The sequence below is a fragment of the Haliaeetus albicilla genome, chromosome 3, assembly GCF_947461875.1.
Source record: "Haliaeetus albicilla chromosome 3, bHalAlb1.1, whole genome shotgun sequence".
Classification (NCBI taxonomy): Eukaryota; Metazoa; Chordata; class Aves; order Accipitriformes; family Accipitridae; genus Haliaeetus; species Haliaeetus albicilla.
This window is the reverse complement of record NC_091485.1, coordinates 52,904,463-52,923,184: the sequence shown is the minus strand read 5'-3', so window position 1 is coordinate 52,923,184 and position 18,722 is coordinate 52,904,463. Positions and strand designations below refer to the sequence as shown.

The 18,722-nt window shown below is 37.3% G+C and overlaps 1 protein-coding gene across 7 annotated transcripts in view; it reads right to left on the bottom strand.

The window, feature by feature from the left end:
- MATN2 (matrilin 2) overlaps window positions 1-18,722 on the bottom strand; it is a 76,793-nt gene that overhangs the window by 35,320 nt on the left and 22,751 nt on the right. For all 7 annotated transcript variants that reach the window (XM_069779739.1, XM_069779740.1, XM_069779742.1 and 4 more), the window contains exons 3-6: window positions 16,974-17,543; window positions 12,355-12,477; window positions 7,809-7,931; window positions 1,005-1,127 (exon numbers count right to left, since the gene is read on the bottom strand). In XM_069779739.1, coding sequence (XP_069635840.1) covers window positions 1,005-1,127; window positions 7,809-7,931; window positions 12,355-12,477; window positions 16,974-17,543 — 939 coding nt within the window. The remainder of the gene's footprint in view (window positions 1-1,004; window positions 1,128-7,808; window positions 7,932-12,354; window positions 12,478-16,973; window positions 17,544-18,722) is intronic.

The window sequence follows — 18,722 nt, the reverse complement described above, 5'->3', positions numbered from 1 at the left end:
TAAAGACTGAAATGCCCCCAAGGCTGTAAAAAACACTGAAATGCAGTGCTATATTGATGCATTTTTTGAGAAATAATGTTTGAACACATTATTCAATAATATGGGCTAAATTCACCACTGGCATCAGCAGTTCCACTCATCTAAAACTAATGGAGTTTGTCTGCTTACAGACACAATAGTAACATTTCTTTATCAAGGCCCATATTTATGAAGAAAGGTAACTAGGAAGGTACATTAAGGTTTTCCCTTCACATTTCATGAAAGTGAGTTATGACATTAAACACAGTGGAGTTTTTAGCTTGTTTTCCCAATTATAGGAAGCCTTGGCAAGAGTACTTTCTGGTCTGTCAATTCCTCTCCGCTTTATATCCACTCCTAACTCTGGTAATTTTTGAGCTTGTTAGCCTGGTATCAATCTAGTTTGACAAACAACAAACAAACAAAGCCATGAAGTTATTATAACCTGATGGAAACATGGAAGCTTGCTAGAAGACACTGATGTTGCCAGAGCTTTGGCACACTATCAAAGAACTCACTCTTGAGAAAAATCTGTAGGAAAATAGGCTGCAATGTTTCCTTTGATTGGGGAACTACTCTTATTTAATTGTAGCTTGTCTTACAAACCGAGCAGATTATAAATTGTCTTGCACAGACTTGTTTGTTTACTCAGCTAGGGACATGATATTCTAACTGAAAAATCTGAATAATCAAAGAGACTATGCAAGAAAAAGCTTTGGGCTTTTACTGTTGAAAAGGACCCTGGTTTCATGTTAAAAGCTTCCTGTTCATAGGAGGGACTCCTACCCTTAGCCCCTCCCCTAAACCCCCAAACTACTCCCCAAAACAACTTGCATTGCTTTCAGGACCTTTGGCTTCCGGGGCGCTCCAACATTTTCTATACCTGACATATTATTCAGTGTTCCCAGGACCAATGGGAGTATTACTGCTGAGAACTGGAAGACAGAAGAACAAACTGTTCATAATTAAACCTTATCACAACTTACTTCTGCAAGTTCTTTTGTCTGGATTTAAAATGAACCCTGGGTGGCATCTACAGTAGTAGGAGTCCTCAGTGTTAACACATTCATGTTGGCAACCTTGGTTATCCAAAGCACAGTAGTCTACAACTGAAAAAGAACAAGACAAATGTGTACAATTAGAAAAACAAAATTAGAACTATTATGCATAGATATTATGGTACTAGTTACACAGGGTAGCTATGAAAGAAGGAAAAGCTGACATAATTTCTGTCCTGCAGAGCCTTTTCTGCAGAAAGTAGTGCACTCTCAATATCAGTTGGTAAATCATATTTGATATGAATCCTGGATCATTTCTCCTACCCTTTGAATATTTATCAGCTCTCAGATTGTCAGGAGCCTTCTCAACATGTTTTCTCAGATCTGGAAACGATGCCTCAGTCAGTAACTCTGTCCAGATGTTCACACTGTAGACCAGGGTGTAGCAAAGTTTGTTTGATTTAGTTCTGTCTTCTGTCTCTCCAGTCCCAGTCCTGGAATTGCTCTGCTTTTCCTTAGTTCCCTCCCAGCTGTATTAGTTCTCAAGAGCTGTTCTTGTAGCCTGAGTATTTAGGAGACCCATGGTGATACCTTCTACATCAAGGACTGTCACAGTACATTCATTCCCTCTAATGGGCTCCAGATTCATCCTGTACAAAGCAGCTGCAGCTATGAAGCCTGAGAGCTTCAGGCTGATATTCACCACTGATATTTTGCTTATATAACACCTTTTGTATGAGCAAAATAAAATATCATAGCTCATCCGTCACTTATTTCATAAGTCTGTGCATTTATTACACAAATCCATATTTACAAGATAGATTGCCAAAGGTTAATAAGGTAATACTTTAGAGTTTACTCAGTCAAGCCCATTCAAAAGTGCTAAAGAAGTTAAATTTTTTTTTTAGTTTCTTTGCAGGTTAAGATGTTTCTTCACAAGGAAATTCTTAGAAGAAATTAAAGATAAGTCACAAAACAGGTGTTCTATCCCCAGAGAGCTGCCAGGCCCACATTAGGCAAGTTTACCTGATTCTTTCTGCAGAAGACAGTAACATGCTTAGCTTCACACAGACATTTAATGAGGCAGGGTCCCCTTCTTTGCCAACTGAGTAATTTTTTCATTACTTTATACTGCTGAGCCTCCGAATTGCTCTAAGAGGAGTAATTTGTTTTAATTATATCAGTTCCTTCTTCAATAGCCATGCCTTTGCAAATCACGCATATATTCAGGTGTGCTAAGATACTTAGTCAAGGTCAGCTAGTGAGGAAAGCAGGTAATCCATTCAGTTACTTTGAAAGAGCTTCTTTAACGCTTCAGAATATTTGTGTTGAATCATGTCAAATTAGACTACTTACTGGCTACTATGTGAGACCATTTTCCTGGCAAGCGCCTTCCTGTTTCCAGACTGAATAGCTTCATATGAAAATGTATTTACTGAATATATATTTCAAGGTTATAATGGGTCATACAATTAGTCAGCTTTCCTCTTAAATTAATTCTAACCACATGCACATTTTCAAGTGTTTTAAAAGACACATTAAGAAATAAGTAGGCCAAAGAGTATATGATTTTTTTCTATCTAGCATCATACCTGGGAAACAGTCCATATGGATTGCTCCATAAAGTCACCTCCTCCTCTGCATTTAAACCCTAGTGAAATGCATTTCTACCACAATACCTGCAAATGTCTGACTAATGATGATAAACTTTAGAATAGAATAGAACAGAATAGTTCCAGTTGGAAGAGACGTACAACGATCATCTAGTCCAACTACCTGACCAATTCAGGGCTGACCAGAAGTTAAAGCATGTTCTTAAGGGCATTGTCCAATTGCCTCCTAAACACTGACAGGCTTGGGGCATTGACCACTTCTCTAGGAAGCCTGTTCCAGTGTTTGACCTCCCTTGGTAAGGAAATGCTTCCTAATGTCCAGTCTAAACCTCCCCTGGTGCAGCTTTGAACCATTCCCATGCCTCCTATCCCCTGGATACCAGGGAGAAAAGATCAGCACCTCCCTCGCCACATCCCCTCCTCAGGAAGCTGTAGAGAGCAATGATGTCACCCCTCAGCCTCCTTTTCTCCAAACTAGACACACCTAGAGTCCTTAGCCGCTCCTCATAGGACATTCCTTCCAGTCCTTTCACCAGCTTTGTTGTTTGAGGGACAACTAAACAGGCCTTAGAATGTGAGCAACATCTGAGCAACTATGACCCTAAGTGCTTTCAGATGACAATCTCTTGAGGGAGGAACTGTGCCTTCTTATGGCTATGCAGCTGCTAATGTACTGTGGACAGAAAGGAAAAAAACCCAACAAAATAAATAACTAATTTTTACAGGCTTGCTTTTTTTCCATTTATAGCCTTCTGGGGACCTCTTACAGAAGTAGGTCTGTTGGCTTGTAAGAATCATGAGCATACCAACTTAAATAATGCCTTTCCACTAACACAGTTAAGAAGTGAAAACTTTCTTCTGACATTTGCTTTTGGGGGTAAGTATTATTCCCTTTTTTCAATAATTTTTATATACAAATTGCCCTAATTCCAGGCAGGCTTAGCCTTGCAGACTGGCACTAGTAATTGACCTACAAATTCATTTCACTTTCAGCTTCATGTTTCATTTCAGTGGTACTTGCTTAGAAAGGAAACTTGTTAACAGCATTCCAGTCAGCAAGTAGGTAAGTTGTCTATGGAGTTAAAGCTTACTGAAAAGACTGAGAAAAATTATAAATCTCTATTTCTTATATTGAAGTACTGTAATCCTTTAGTTGGTATGAGGAAAATATACAGTTTGTATAAGAGCAAAGCAGAATATTTTCCTAATTTTTTAAGTTATATTATTTTCATATTTCTGTACTGAGTCATGAGATATACACTAGAATGTGAACACTTAGAGATCTCACTGTTTTTAATGTTAGCCCATGCCTATTTCAATAAGAAACTTTTCTAAAGGATGAATTAATGACCTTTTTAGTGAGCAAGCGATTAATTTGTTGTCGTCTACCCATGTTTGTTCCAACCTGTTTTTCTTGCTTGGAATTAGTTGGTAAATGATGAGAGCCGTCTTTTACTTCCAGTTACCAGTTCTGCTCTCTGGGTGCTTACACTGCCCTCTCTGAACTGTGGACAGCATGAGTCACCTTTCTATTGTATTGTTGGTTTACTCTGATGATGTTTATATAGGTTATTCAGGTATAAGAAAATGAAGTAAGTTAAGCAGAAAGGTAGAAGAAAAGGGTAGGAAGAAAAAGTGACAGAATAAGTAAAGGCATATAAGGAGGATGAAAAAGAATGCAGGGGAAGAGTAGAACAGACTCATGGAAGACTCGTAAGAACCTAGAAAGCAGCCAAAAAAATCTAGCGGTGCCAGGACTGCAGAGAGGTGCCAGTAGCCAGACCACTGCCAGGAGAAGAGTTCCCAAGCCCAACAGCTGCAGCAACATGGAGACAGTCTACCACCAGTGCCAGGAAAGAGAGGACAGTATGTCCAGCAGCATCAAGAAGGTGGAGAGACAAAGTGGCCAGCAGCAGGATGGAGAAAGAATGGCTCATTACCACCAAACTTTAACTGACAGGATTTTGTTCATGTGAAAGAAGGGAAGTTAACATGAAAAGCTGTTTAAAAAGGCAAAGTGATAGTGCTCTGCCAGCCATACTTATCACTGAGCAGACAGTTTCAAATATTGTTTAGTCTACAAATTTGTCTGTAAACAGTGTGTTGCAAACACTCAGAGTCGTTGGCCATTCAGTGATCACTTTGAATGGATATGTTGTGAGCTGCTGGTTGTGAGATTTTATTTAATTATTGCTATTCAGGTAACTGGCTGACGTGTCAATAAAGCAATTAGTATTGCCTTTGATCCTTAACCAGAGAAATTAGCCCATCAGAAAGAAGGAAGGGAACTTAGTAAACCTGCCTGTGAAATGAGTTTTCTGCATACCCTCATTTACTTTTGCTGGAGTTAAAGTTCTGAAGTCTTAGATATCTTAGAGAGAAACCTTTGGCTCTTTCAGAGAACTGCAATGTGTATGTTCTACTGAAATTCTCTCTTCATTCTCTGGATGAAGAGGAGAGAGTAATCTTTATGAAGTCACTGCTTTTAGCAAAATTGTCATTGTACTCGGTGGTCTCTGGTATATGTGTACCTCAAGATCTTTCTTCTGATCCTGCTCATTTGATAATAAATACTTCACAGAAAGGAATGGTTAACTAGCTTAAGAGTAATGAAAACTGAGAGCTATCACTACTGATTCAGAACTATACATAGTCTCCTTTACAAGATTTTCCAGCAAGGATGATTATTCATTTGTGATCACATCTGTGGAAGCTGTACATTCTTGGTAGCAGCATATTCCTCAAAAATCTCAAATCATTCAAATATGAAAAGTCAAATTCTGGAGACTGATAGCTAATATGATTTGCAGACAAATTAGCATCAAAACCGCAAATTACCCAGTCAATCTTTTCCTGTTCAGGAAATGTAGAGAGGCTAAGTTCTGCAAGGGTAAAACATAATTAATATATATTGAACCATTCATCTGCATCAGTAAGAAATGACAAAGACAAATGGTCACATAAATGCAAAAGAAACTTGAAAAATAGAAGTGCTAAAAATGTGCTTTAAAATCACAATTAATACTTCTAATTATTGCAGGGGTATGAATAGCATGAGTTCATGTTTTTTTGCTGAACTAGTTATAAATGAATAGAAACCAAGTGGAGAGGAAAGACAGCTATAAAATGCAAGATACCATAGTGAACCCATGCATGAATTGTATTTTGAAAATAATTGAAAATAATTGAGAATATGAAAGCTTCAAGTGTCATCAATAGAGCTTATAATAGGCCTGTATCCTTCCATGCCGAAGAGAGTTAGTGAGGAGGGAGAAAAAAAAATGTTAAAGATGTATCACATCTCCAAATAGCACTCTTCAGACTTTGCAGAGGAATTATTAACAGGCAAAAAACAAGCGCCACTGTAAGAAATTTAATAAATGGCACAGAAATATTTTGAAGCTTTTAATAAGAAAAATAGACTTTGTATTTATTATAGAGGATAATATTAGGTTTGACATACAAAGAATTTCACCAAAATTTATTTTCATCCCTATGATGCTATGGTAGCTATCTTCCTGATAAGAATATCTTGGGCTGTAAAGGACCCTTCAACTTAATAGAGAGGAAATGGTAACAACAGCTGATGACAATAAGCATGAATATTTCAGATTAGAATATATGGTAGGAAAGAATTTGTGATAAAAGAACCTATCAACAGAAGTCATGGATTTTCTGTCTCAAGATATAGTCAAATCAGTAGCAGAGAAATACATGCTTTATTCTAACACAGCTAAAGGTCATGAGGATTAGCTAAGGTTACTGGATGAACTTCTGTGGAGTGTTAGATGTAGAAATTTGGGCCAGAACACCTAATGGGCCTTCTTGCCTAAATAGTCATTATTAGCTGCATTTTCAAAACAATTCAACTTCAGAAAGTAGGTTCTTAAAATGGTATATTAGTGGCCAAATTATGCTGAGGGTAAATTATGCTGAGAAATGTAAAGACTCCTGTACTGAGATCATGAAGCTACAAGTAAGGGAAACATTTCTGAAGAGTAAGTACAGAGTGAATGTTCTTCAAAACTGCATATGTTATCCTCAGTCTAAAAATCCTCAGCAACTCATTTGTGTGACCCATGTGAAACTACATGCAGAAAGTTCAGTTCCATAAACTATCATCTATTTTGTGCCTCAAAATAGGATTATCCTGCAAGAGAATAACTCTGTGAAGGTAGTAAGAGACAGATTATATTATGTTAGAGTTGTTTAAAATGACAAGAAAGTTAAGCTGTTGGACAAAAGCATTGTGGTGGCCTGTGGCAGATCTGGGGTCAAGGATTCACTTGAATTCACTTCCATGGGATTTCAGCATGTGTTGGAAATTAAGCATGCATTTAAGTGCTTGCCTGAAGAGAATACCTAACAAATAAGGTGATTTTTTTTCAAGGAGTAACTAGGGTTTTTTTTGTGGTGGATACCAGAAGACAGTATTTTCCCAAAATGTAGCATGGGATGAAAAGTTTATGAGAAGGTTAATAGGCTAGTGGAGATTATCCTAGAAGTATTTACTGTGTATAAATGAGGAAGAAGAGTGAGATACTTAGGTGGTAATAAAGAGGGAAGTATGTTTTTTGTTTAAAATATTATTATGCTGTATTTCCACACTCACTCTTTTGAGTTGTACTTCTTAGAGCTGATGTTTGCTTCTTTACTGCCCATAGCGAAAATTAAAGGCACATTGTGGATGGGTTCTTAAGGAGGGCTAAACTTTCCTTAAAGTCATCTTCCCCAAAAGAGTTTGAAATATCTCCTGGCATGACCATAAAAACAAGTGAGAAATAACAAGAAATTGTCCATTTGCAAGTTTTTCCATGTATAACTTCTGTCTGAAGAGGAGCTACCAAGTTTGTCTGGCTTTGTTTTTTAATGGCCACATATATCATGTCAGTACATTGCTGGCCACCTACATGGACCTAGAATAAATCATCTGGTGTGTTGTTTCAAAAGACTAATGTTACTTTCTGTGTGAAATTAGTTGGAACAATTTTCCCAAGTCACTATTCATTATCAGTAAAGGCCTACGAACATGCCAATATGTATTCTTCCTTATCTACCACTCATATTGGAGAACAGAGCTTCCCATCATTGTCTAAGCCTAAACGGGATATTAATTTACATTGAATTTCCCTTTGGTTTGTGTCAAGAGATAAATGTGAATTGCTAAATTCATACTCACCGACACAATTCTTTCCATTTGCATCAAGCTCATACCCTTCGTAACACTGACAGACATAAGACCCAGGTGTGTTCACACAAATCTGCTCACAGGCATGTTTCTCCACAGCACAAAGGTCCTGAGCTACAAAACATAATTGCATGAATATGAAATTCTTTGACCTTCTATTATGCATGGGTAGACTATAGATAAAAAAAAATTCAGAAAGCTATGAACAGCTTTTTAGAGATGAGCTCGTTTTAACACAGATCATGCCAATGTTCGTCAAACAGTGAAAGTCTTATGCCAGCACAAAAAATCACTCAAAGCTGAGCTAATTCCTTCAGCCAAAGGCAACAACAATTGATTGGCCAATGGTGCCTAGTAGAGTTTCTTTACTGTATGTTTCTCTAAAAAGTTTGAAGAGCACTCTTCAGTTTTTTATGGAAAAAAACTAATTGTGTTTCTTTGTGTCTTTTTTTTTTTCCTCTTTTTTTTGCATAACCCTACCAGATAAATGATGATGAGTTTGGAAAGGGAAAGAAAAGGAAAACACAACACCAAAAGACTTGGGGATATTTCATTTCTGAGTTTTATAATTTTTCAGTTTTGTGCAAAATACCATAGCAAGTTACCCCTCCCAAGCAAAAGATCTCATTAGGAAATTTGCTAAGACAAATGAGTTCAGTTCTGCACCTCGCCGAATGAAGAACATTGGGCTTTCTTTTCAATAGACTAAAGCTTTCTGAGAACCCCAAGTTTTCCCCATGAAATCTTTGGAAAGCAGAGTACTTTGTGTTGCTCAGGATCAGGCCCAAAGACTGCTCAACACATAATGATTGTTTACAGCTACAAAAAAGGCTTTTGGAACATGTTTGAGGAAACTAGCCAAGCAAATATGAGTTTTCCTTTATAGCTGTCTGCTTCATATCAAGCGGCATGATGAACAGCATAAACAGTTCTTTAACTCTCTTGTTCCAGTATAAACACACACAAATAGATAATTTTCCAGTTTGTTTCAGCTACATTTCCTCTTTTGTACTAATTTGTGTATTAATGTAAGATTTGAACATCTCTAGAGAAGTATGGAAGAGATTAAGTTAAACAAACAAATACAGCGTAATGAGTAAAGAATAGCCATTATCTGACACAACCACTCTTCTCTAGAACTAAAGTTAGATCAGAGAACGTGAAAGGAGCATCCTTTGCATGGATGCAAAACTATCTTAATGAAATAAATGTAAGAATATTTCAAGTTAAACAAAAGAACTTTTTTCCCCTAGTTTTGTTCTGGAAGATAGCCAAGTTGCCTTTTTTTTTTTTTTCCCCCAAGTGGAAAGCAACAAATCACAAGTATGGCAGATTTTCTTCCTTCAATGCAAGGAAATAATGTTATAATAATGTTATAATGAAATGTATCAAGGAACAAAACTATCACCTATTCAAAAGAGAAATGCACCCTTTTCCAGCCTGAAGCAAAGTTATCAATTCATTGCTGATTGAAACTATTTGGTTAAGGGCTTTTAAGAACTGCATACTGATATGGTGTACTCTGACAACATAAAAAAAAGGGAACAGAAGAATGAAAAAAGAGTATAACTTTAGATACAGAAGAATGAAAAGAAAGTATAACTTTAGGTACATACCATTCATCTTTTCTGCATGGTTTAATTTAGAAAGTGTTAAAATAGATATGTAAGGAAACTATTTGTTCATGAAAGAGCTGACAAATATATCCAAATCTTAGACAAATACATCTGGTTTATGTTGATCATGTATTGCATTAAACATAAACATGATGAAGATTTATTTTACTGAGAGGTCAGGTGAGGAACATGTCTCTCTGCACTTGTGGACAATCAGCAGCCAATAAAAGTAACTAAAAAGGTCACAGACTGTGGGTTTTTCCATCACCATACTTCCCCTTCCCTCCAGAAATAAGCTGTCCAGTTTGTCCAGGTTTGGTCCCCTTTCCTCATGAATTCTGTTACTTCTCTGGGGAGTTTTTAGCCATAATGATCTGACCTTGTCTAGACTGCTACTGTATCATCTCCCTCCTTCACCAATGATTTGCGCTACCTTAGCATATTTAAGGCCAGTTTGATGGGTCTCAATATTAGATTTCCAGTGCTAATTGCTAAAATTAGTTTATAGTTTCATGATGTAGAAAAAAGTCCATTAGAAGTAGGCTACAAACACATTGAATGACTCATTTCCCTTTCATATTTAGCAAACTGCAATGTAGTATCATCTGATTGATGATCAAAACAAGTACACAGTCAAGCAAATAATGTGTGACAGGTAAGTGGGGAAAATGAATATAAGACTGAGTCATAGCGAAAAAAAAAAGTAAAGCAATGCAGCAATGGGCTTCAAAAAATGGTAGAGAGGGAACATATTGAGGGCTACTGTGCATGGGTCACCAGTAGGAAAACTACCACAGTTCCAAAACTCTCTTGGAAATAAATCTGTAATTTGAAACAGTGCAGTGCCCAAAAGTTGAACTACTGGCTGATAAAAACCATGGAAATGTAACACAATAAAAAAGAAGAAGACATAATAAAGAAAGAATTTTTCATACTTGTAATTAAAATTTTTTGAATTGACTCCCCCAAAAATTCAATTGTCAAAATTGATATTAGGGGTGAGGATAGGGAAAATGTGTGAGAGGAAATTAAAAAAAGGAGAAATTTTGAATTTCAAATAATTTCCAGAGAGTTGAAAACAAAAGAATTCCTTCTTAAAAATTCTTTAAAAAAATTAATAGCATGAGGAGGGTTTAAAAGAAAGGTTTAAATGATACAAAAGTTTTAAATGAGAAGCATTTTAAGAGGGACACAATGAAAAGAATAGGTTAGAGAGTATTATTGAAACGTGATTACATAGTTGGAGTCATCATTTGGGATTCTGACCACCCTCTTACTGAAGAGCTATAGTAACTATGTAGAAGCAGAGAAAACAGGCTGTGTGAAAAATTCTTCTTGTCACTATTCTTGTCTTCACTCAGCTGTTAAACCAAATAATAATTAGGAAATATTCCAGAATGGATTGAATTTTTTTGCATCTCCTTGAGGAAACAAAAAAACCGAATAAAGTGTTAAATTTGTTCCATTTAACACAAAACATTCCCCTATAATTCACACACACGCATATGACAAATGTCTACATTTGGTGAAGGATGCTGGTGAGAAGGACTAGAAAACAGAGATTCCTAGAAGTAACTCATACCATAGCTCGACAGCATAGGAGGTGACCAGCTCAAAAGCAGTTTCCTGCTGTAGCCCAAAGCATCTGAAGACGCTTCCACACAGCAGCGAGAATGCCCAGAACACTCCGGTGCTGACATCCTTTTGTTACTGTTCCTATTTACTGAGGCTCTGACTGAAACCATGTGTTCCACTGCGTATGCAAGGACTCTAATCCCCAAGCTGCAGAGTCACCTCAGATACTGACATACTCTTGCTGTTTCAGTAATCATTAAGTATTTGATATAAAATACAACACTAAGCAAGAGAGACTAAAAACCTGCTAATTCCAAGACACCCGATTGTTTTACGGCACTCTCCTGAGATGTGGAACATGTGAGTTCAAACACAAGGATAGGATTTGAGCCTGCACCCTTCAGCTTAATTCTAAATTATCAATTATGAGGGGTACATCCTATGCTCTCACCATGACTCTCTCCTCCAGCTTTTTGAAAAGATGTTTTCCAAAATTTTTCTTCTGGCTAAAATCAGTTAGGCAAATTTCACTTGAATTCATGCACTGTTGTGGGATAAGAAACTTCATTTTTAGCAAATAACTTTTCCACAAGTAATTAAAAATAGTATTACTTAATTTCCTTAAAATAATGGTGGATACAGAAATAAATTTGGCATACCCATCTAACATAGTCTGCTGTTAATTACTCGGAAGCAAGTTAATATGGACAAAAGAAATACTGCTTAAGATTACATTTAAAGTGAAATACATTTTGTTATTATAAACTATAAAGCCAATTACTTAAAACTGAAAAAAGTCAACTCTTTTAAAGAAGGAAATGAGAGCATAAGCAAGACTTGAATCTATTCTTTGAACAGTTGCAAACCCTTATACTTCAAGCAGCAGTTAGGAATAGCTTTTCAGAATGGCAAGTTATTTCACAGTTCTCTAATATGGGGTTTATTGCACTTTTCTGTACTCTTTAGTACTGGTTGCTATCTGGACAAATTACTAAAGTAGTTGGATTCACTTCATGTGAGATGATAAAACAGTTCTTTCTTTGATTGTTGCTTCATTGTTGAACTTACTACTCCAAAAAATTAAAATGCAGTTTTATGTAGCTACAGTGTACCTCTGCAGAGCTGTGTATAAAAATTAGCTTGCTGTATTTCAGAAAGGTTTATAAGAACTTCAGTTACACAAAACAAGAAAAGGAATTACAATTTCACCTTTTCAGACTCTTTCTGATGATTACCATTAATTATATACTGAGCTCAGTCCTTCTTTATGAGCCCAACAAAAAGGGTATGTGATGTTAAGCACTTTTGGGAAGCATGAAAAAGAGAAGTTAAGAAAGATAACATACTGCTGCAAGTCTTCTGGTCAGCATTCAGAATGTATCCTTGTTTACATCTGCATACGTAGGAGCCAGGGGTGTTTATGCAGAAGTGATCACAGTCATGCTCAACTGTACTGCACATATGGGGCACTGAAAGAAAAAAAGTAAAACATTATTAACTGCTGGTCTTTCTTACTTGTGGTCACAACCAAAAAAAATAGTGTAGAACATTTTACTGAAGTAATTCAGAAATTTCAAATTAAGTGTTGATAGTAAAGACAAAAATGGAAGCTCAAGCCTATAACACTGTAAAAAATCCTTAACAAGCAGTACTATGTATTTATTCCTAAAAAAAGTATGAATTTAGATATTTTCTATCTGGCTGACATTGGTGGCATATTTTTGGACATGAAATTACATATGGAATAGAGATATAAACAAAACAAAAATATACAATAGAGTATCTGGAAACACTAATTACTTGGTGGTCCCAAGAAGACAATGAAGCAAACCTACCACATTCAAATTTAGAAAATAAGTGGATTTTAAGTACAAACTATTCTAGAGTACATTCAATTTCTTGAATGAAGAAAATCACCACACAGCACAATACTAAAGAAGAATGACTAGAGAACAACTTGATAAAGAATCTTGCTTGCTTAGTTATTAATGTTGAGGAACATAAAAGCGATACAGGATGACACTGAAGTCATGCATCTCCAAGATTCAGTAAGTGGGAGCTGAGGTGAGCTGCACTCCAGAGTATAGTCTTTCTGAGTCTGTTTTTAATCTGTTTGTATTTTATGTCTCTAATAGCAAGTAGTAAAATACAACAGAGACAGTAAGAAAGAAAAAGAATAGTGGGCCCACTGTGTCAAATTCATTGCTGAACTACTTTTCTCCAGATCAGTAGTTGGGAATCAAGAAATGTCCTTGGCTTTTTCTTTCCACTGGAGCATTGCTTGTATGTAATTTCTGTAATACATAGGTGAATTACTTCTCAGAGAACATTGTGTGGAAAATAATATATTTTGCTCAACAACAATTAGGGATTTATGTGCTAGCTTGACAAAGCTCAAAATTTATGGAATAGATATTAGCAGTAATCTTCTAGCAGCCACAACAGAAGCCTGATAAATAACTTCACATGTGGTATGTGTGGTACTTGTGGAAAAAAAATGTGGTTTCGAGATACATACTATGTATCTGGTCTTTGGAATGGTTACCAGTTACGCATTTATTACTAATATACAAACCACCACAATTCCCAAAACTCTTAAGCAGCTTTTTGGATCTCATAATTTTCTGCCACAATAAAACCTCTCAAGTACTTTTATTTAAGTGAATACAGACCTGCTTGGACTTCTTGTCTTTTAATCTTTCTATCATTTTGAAAATGAACTTTATGACCTTTGATACTTCCTAAAAAGAAGTTTCCTCTTGGCTGTATTTTACTAGCTTTTGACATCAGGTATAGCTTGTTATGACCAAAGAAGCACTTTCAAATACGACAAAAATATACTAATTTCAGTAGTTTAAGCATCAGAGAATCTTAACATATACTAATGCTATAGAACGTGAACCTATCGAATGTTACTACAAAAACAGTCAGTCCTCCCATACCAAAAGAACATAAGGTTGCAAAACAGAGTACTAAAAAATGAAAAAAAAAAAAGAAGAAAAAAGAAGCATTCAATGATAAGCCTCCCAATAACTCAGTCCCTTCTGAGAATATATTGTTACCATCTGTTACCAATCTTCTGATATACTATCAATCACATAAATTTTTTTCCAAAGTGTCTCTGTTGCACCCATTTCAAAGAATCAGTGGTACTCTGGTCACCAGTCAGATTTCTGTGGTGAAGGAGGCTGGCTGCTGTATGCGTGATTTCTGCAACCTCATTTGTTGCAGGAGGTGTTGGTGGACACAGCCAGGGACTGAAGTAATAGAAAGGGTGATCTCATAGTTAAGGAATTTGAATGTGAGCCTTGTGAACTGGATTTTATCTCTGTCTATGTCACAGGGTCCTTATTTGATTCTGGGCAAACCAATAATATCAGTATCTTCAAGCAAGCATCAACCTTCACACTGTATATGTTTAGCTAGAGACACCTGAATCTGGATTTGCAAGAACGCAGGCTTCTCTCAGCTGCAAGTGACTGGTATGTTATATTAGTTTATATCAGTCTAAAAATGCTAAATACCCCAGAGAATCAGACCAGGAATTGCAATGAGTCAAATATTTAAAGTTAGTGGGTGATCTTGACAGTCTTAACCCTGTTTCTGTGCCTCTGTTCCTTCAGTGTAAAATGGGGATGACACCACTATCTACTTCACAGAATAATAATAAAGACTTTATTTGCTCCTGACTGCTCCATCCCAACCTCTGTCTTTCTCACTCTCCTTCTATTCAACCTCCACCTCCTTTCCTGGATTCTGTCACCATTTCTGTTTCTCTTATGAGTTTTCAACTCATTTCACTCCTCATGCCCCTGATTTCCCAGGTTACTGTTTGCTTCTCTTTTACCTTGCTGACTGGTAATAAAAAGAGGCCCCTGGGATCCCCTGGCTTCAACTGCTGTTTCTGACACCCCCAAATCTTTAGCAGCCAGAGGCAGCAACTGTAGGGAAAGTCTGACTTAGCAGAGGATGGGGCACAGCCAGTTTATATGGATTCTTCTGAGAATATAGCTGCTACGCACTGGATAATCTCTGCCATTCATGGGTAAACAGTGGTTAATTTGGTTTACTTTTTATTTTCCCCACAGAGCTTCATCACATGGCCAGGTTTTTCTTTTATCTTCACAGGAACCATGAAGACACATTCCCACAGACATAAGGGCAATCCAGACACAAGGAGAGCTCCAGTGCCAAGGTCTTTTCCCACAGCATGCAGCCCAGCAGACTGCATGCCAGGAGACTCGAACAGAGGGATGCCTTCAATTGCTCTAGCAAAGAAACAAGGTGTCCAGATGTTTGACTCAGCTACAATGATATTGCCTCTGGGTCCACACTGGGGAGGACTTAAAAAGAACTAACCACATTTCCCGTGAGGAATGTAGGTGCTCTAGGAAGCAGAGGCTATGGGTGCTTAGATTGTTCTCTTGAAATTCAGCAAGCTGAACGCTGCTTCACAGCCCAGACTCAATAAAATATTAAGGATCCTACCTGCAATTTAGTCCTTTAAGTTGAAATCCATAAGAATCTAACAGCTTAAATTCTCTGTTGCATCTGGGCCTGGGTTTTTAAGTGCATTTTTGGATCTCACCTTCAATTCCTGACACGGCAAATGTGGAGAAAAGGAGGCAGCAGCAATCCTTGTCACCTTGTCACCTCCATACTCCTCCACCTGAAGGTGGTTTTATAGAGGATCACATGTATTTGGATTAAAAGTGAGCTGTAAAACACTAACACATTTACTGGACACTGCCTAGTCTGAAAAAAAGAGTAAGTGGTATTTGTACTGGATTTCTTTCTAAAATGCAATTAAAAAATTCAGTAAGATCAAGCTTTGAAGCATTTGCTGTTAATTCCATTTAAACTCTCAATCCATGTTTAGTTTATTCTTTCTTGGTTTTTAAAAGTATCTTACTATGCCAGCTAATAATAGGCAAGGAAGAAATAGGAAAAAAATCTATTATCTGATGAATGTCTGTGATGGTGTTCTGTGCTGATATAGTTCAGCTGGAGCCCTGTTGCTCTTTGAAACAATTTTGGAAGAGACCAAGTAAGGAAAATTCTCCAGACTATCCTGACAATAAGCCTCAGTTCTTTTCTGGCAAAAGCATCCCTAGAGATGAGTGAGCATTCAATCTCACCATGCATTCTTTTTCTGGACTCAGCTGAAAATGCCTCAGTTTAATGCCAAATCTGTATGAAGTTCTTTCTATTTATCTCAAGAAAAACTAAAAAAGAAAATTCTATCAAGTACAGAGATTGAATAAAATGAATTATGTATGCCATGATATTTGTAAAAGGTAATTTCTTATCAGGGGATTACAGATGGAAGCGATTTCTCAGTGTAAATTAACACCTATTAAAATATTATTTACTTTATTGTATGAATGAATAAAACAACTGTAATGGCTTTTCCTAACTTTCTGTCTGTAAAATGGATGGAATAAAACCACTACCATGTCTCTGTGTCTTAATTCCAGTCACAAGGCATGTGCAGAGATAATTGTTTGCATAGAATTAATATGTAAGCTTTGGAAGAGGAATCCATGAACTCCATAGAATTTTTTAAATAATCAAAAGACTGTTTTTCAGTTTGAAGTTTCAGTACTAAGGGAGATTACATTTAAAATCAATAGATGAAACAACTTATCTAATATTCAAATAGCAGAGGGTTGTAAATTTATTGCTATTATGCAATGAATAGGAAAATCATGGTATGTCTGTTTGCCTCACTGCTTATGACCACGAGGAATTAGATCACATTTTATGGCACTTAGCAGTAGAATTAGTTGTTCCCCATATATATATGACTGCTGTTCTGAATGTTGTCTGGCTAGTCTCCCTTTTTTTCAATATATGTATTCTAACAGATAAAGTTCCATGTAAAAAAAAATTTTGATTATAATGCATATTTTTTTTCTGTGTTTTACTTTCATATATGCATTCAAACTATAGATAAAAACCTTACCACAAAGTTTAGTCTGGAAGGCAGAGGTCAGTGTTTCAATCTGACTGAAATTAGCAACCAGAAACACATGCTCTTCATGCGGTTCACTCCCAATGGACTTCAGCGTGTTCATATCTACTCTTCCCACTCCAATGGCAAAAATCAAGATTCCCGAGTTACGTGCTTTAGTGGCAATCTCTGTCACTGGATCCTGAGGTCTCCCATCTGTCACTATCATGATAATTCGGGGCACATTTTGCTTCAGAGGTCGAGCTCCTTCTGATTCTGAAAATGCGATGTTCACTGCATACTGAATAGCCAGTCCAGTCATGGTGCCAGTTGCGAGGTGCATCATCCTCTTCACTGCTCTTTCGATATCCTGCTTCCTCCTGAATGTCTTCAGCGAAAACTCATGTTTGACTGTGCTGCCATACTGAATCAGACCTACGCGGGTGGCATCAGGACTGATGTCCAGAAACTGCAAGATGGTTAAAATGAACTCCTTCACTTTTTCAAAGTCGTAAGGACGTACGCTGCGAGAGCTGTCAATGATGAAGACAAGGTCCAGACGTTTATTGTTGCAGGTATTTTCTGGAAGGCAAAATGCAAACAAAAATACTTTAGAAGAATTTCACAATGCAAATCAGTTCAGGTTGACCCGATGCCTCAAGCATGCTGTCTAAACAAACACCTTGCCAAGTGCTGGGAAAATACAGGAAAAATAGGAGATGCCAGAACCAAGGCTACTTGGGCAATGTAAGTTCAGCCTCCAGTAAATAACAAAAGCTGCCTGTTATGTGATCAGTATTTTTTTTTTTCTTTTGAGATCAGTGCCCAGAATGGCTAGTGGCAGTGGAATGGGTAGATACTTGTGCTGTACCCCCTTTTGTCGTTGAGATTTTGACTTCATACCCCACGCGGGATGGAAACCCCCTCTGAATTACATAATTACTATTAGAGTGGGCTACACTGTGATGCTTTTTGTGGTAGTGCCTGAGAATTTGGAAATCTAACACTGATGAGGCAGGGTGGTATCAGTCCTCCATTACAAACAGGGAAAACAGAACGCAAAGAAATTCAGGTCAAAAGTATCTTAACTGCAGTGACTGATACGAGATGGGAAGGGACTGATTTTTCACGGAACTTGGCATTAAGCAGCACTTCACATGTACAAAGTACAGTTCTCAATGACGTCAACTGCAGCTGTGAGTGCTCAGCACTTCTGCAAATCAAACCCCATGATTTCAAACACATAATTAATGGCCATCAGGGAAAAGTCTCGTCTAGTGGACTAGCTTAGCATCACACAGAAATTCTGTGGCTGCATCAGAGAGAAAACCCTGTTGTCTACAGGGGCACTCAACTTCGCCAAAAGAGCACTCATACACTTCCTGAAATCTTATATTTCAGCCATCAGCAGTCTGTTTTTTTCCAAGAGCAACTGAAGCAGAAATACCACAATGTATGTCTATATCTGACAATAGCAGAGACGGGCAGGCCAAGCTGACATGGATAACAGCAGAAGTGAAGGCTGGCTGCCTTCTGGGCATGCTACAAGCTTTCTGGGACTCTGAGTACATCCTCTGGCTTCTGCTCAGCATCCTTCTTTTTTGAAAGAATATGAGACATATGCATGAGTTGCATAATGAGAATAGATAGGGACTGACCATTCACAGAAAGCCAGCACATGGCAGTCTTAAGGCAAGCAGGGGGAGGTGAGCCACGAGCCTTGCCACAGAAGGCAGCATATGGCAAAAGATTAAAAGGACT